This window comes from Frankliniella occidentalis, unplaced genomic scaffold, assembly GCF_000697945.3.
Source record: "Frankliniella occidentalis isolate FOCC.00 unplaced genomic scaffold, Focc_3.1 Scaffold9, whole genome shotgun sequence".
NCBI classification, from domain to species: domain Eukaryota; kingdom Metazoa; phylum Arthropoda; class Insecta; order Thysanoptera; family Thripidae; genus Frankliniella; species Frankliniella occidentalis.
In genome coordinates this window covers 1229760-1232063 of record NW_026267139.1, presented here as the reverse complement: position 1 = coordinate 1232063, position 2304 = coordinate 1229760, and the positions used below count along the sequence as shown (strand labels likewise).

The following is a 2304-nucleotide window of genomic DNA, read 5'->3' as shown; positions in this document are numbered from 1 at the left end:
CCCCCTCCCCCTCCCTTCTTGCTGTTCTGTTCTCTGCTGTAAAGACGGAACCTTGCCGTGGGTTCTTTACAATAAGGTTTAGCCCGTATCCTCGTCCGGCGCGCATCGGGCAGTTGGACATACCAAGCTGGAGGGGGAAGGGCGGCTGGCTGCTCTCCGCGCCCATTAGTCTGCCAGACTCCTCGCTCCTGTCTGTCGCCTCGGTCCACAACCTCACCTTTCCGCCGCTTTTCGCTTATTTTGTTATTCTGTGCCTTTCCCCTGCTTGCTCTTCACCCCCCCAAGGTGTGAAAGGTAGAAGAAAATCTGCAATTATCGGTTTCTTAATGATCGTCGCCAAAAAAGTTTGGAATGATAAAAATCTCGCCTCGCGCGCGGGGAAGGGGTGGACTATACATACGACTTGCCCTGGCACGTCCGTGGAAAGTCACGTGACCCGACACGGGAGGCCAGCAGTGAGAGAGAGTGTGTGTGTGTGAGAGAGAGAGAGGGGGGGGGGAGAGAGAGAGAGAGGCAGAGAGCGGTAATTAACGGTCAAGGTGGAGCACTCCGGTAAGGTGCGAGCGGGCGGTTATGTCTACTCGCTTAACGACTTTTGCAAAGTGCGCGGTGCTTTGGCAGGTTGCCGCGCCCGCAGCAGGTGCGACACGGCCAGCATACGGAAACAGACTTGCCCGGGTATACAATTTATCAGCGTTCGATTAAGGTTTCATTTTTTCTTTTCTTTTTCTTTTTTTTTCTAACGACAGACTCTGTTTTTCTCTGCGCTCCAGGCGGTTGTCGGCTGGTATGTGGTCGCCTGGCCCCGCGAGGCGGGCCGGGTGCCGCCGCGGCGTCTGCGTGCCGCCCGTCACAGTCCTGCTGCTCCTGGTGTGTCTCAGCACGAGAGGCGGTGGCCTGCCCCCCATCATCAACATCGGTGAGTCCACAATAGTATTATTATTGAAAATTTCAAAAATTTCCCGAAACATTCCCGAAAATTTTCGGAAAATGACGGAAAACTTCCCAAGCCATGGAAATTTGCCATTTTCCCCCAGAAATTTTCTGTTTTTTCTTGAAATTTGCCTGAGATTTTTTTTGGAAACTTCTAAGGGCTTCCAACCCCAGAACATCATCTCATCGGTCGCTCATCAATAAAGTTTCAGTGCTTAGAGGCCGAATACTTAAAAACGTCATTTTCTGATGTGGGTTACTACTTTTTTCACGGCCCTCCATTCGAGTTTCGGGTTGAAAGTGGAGGTTTTCAGACGTTATGATAAAGTTACCCCATTCAAAAAAAGAAAAAAAAAAGAAAATACCGACGGGGAAATAATAATTATCATGGCACCCGGAACCTCGCCCGGGACACTCTCTGTGGGCAGCGCTGAGAAATTTTCTGATAAGACACCAATTATTGGCGTCCGGTAAAAGAACGCCAAAATTTGGCGTCCTTTGACGCCAGTATTTTGGTAACAAAAGACGAAAACTCATTTACAGTGAGTATAGTCGATTTCAAAACTTTCATCAAAAACACTAGGAGGTTTTTTTTGTTTTTTTTTTGGTCGCGCACCGCCATGCCCAGGGGAGAGATGACCCAGACGAATGGCTGCTGGAGGCCGCTGTCAGTCTAACTCCTCGGCCCACCGCCCGTAAATACAGATTTTAACGGGCGAGCCTCTGCGGCTAAAGTGCGCGATTGAGTGGTTGTAAAAGCCCTGTTTCTTACGGCCGGCTGGCCGAGCTTTCGCGTGCCGGACATCTCGCTTGCTCGCTCTCTCGCTCGCTCTCACTCACTTTGCTCTCACTCACTCATGAGCTCTCACTCACTCGCTTACTCTCTCGCTCTCCCTCACTCATTCGCTTTCCCCCCTCTCGCTCTCTCTCTCTCTCACTCGCTCGCTCGCTTTGCCCTCCCCGTTGCTCGCTCTCCCCCTCGCTCTCTCTCGCTCGCCGCCTCTTGGAGCCCCTGTGGCCGGTCGGCTAGGCCGCCTGCACGCGCCCGTGCTCGGCGGCACGGTATCCCGGCCGCCTCCCGCCCGGCCCTCCCCGCCGCGCCAGACGGGGCGGACCAAGGACGCCGCCACGAGAGGAGCTCCTCAATTGCTCCAGCGCAGTTTGGCCTGCTTCTGCCGCTGCTGCTGTCTAGGGTTGGAAATTTCCCAAATTTTCCGGAAGAGTTCCGAAAATATACGGAAAATAAAATTTTTTCTCGGAAATCTTCCCTCTTTTCCAGAAATTTTCCTGAAATTTTACGGAAACTTTCCAGGGCTTCCAACCCTGCTGCTTTCCGAGCAATCAGAGCCACAATCACCACTAACAATGCCA

General features: G+C 52.5%; 1 protein-coding gene across 1 annotated transcript in view; it reads left to right on the top strand.

The window, feature by feature from the left end:
* Positions 1-764: 764 nt before the first annotated feature.
* Positions 765-2304, top strand: part of LOC113204064 (glutamate receptor ionotropic, kainate 2-like) — a 66105-nt gene continuing 64565 nt past the window's right edge. Inside the window, exon 1 of the mRNA XM_052277274.1 lies at positions 765-919. Within this exon, the coding sequence (XP_052133234.1) occupies positions 790-919 (130 nt within the window). The 5' untranslated portion in view covers positions 765-789. The remainder of the gene's footprint in view (positions 920-2304) is intronic.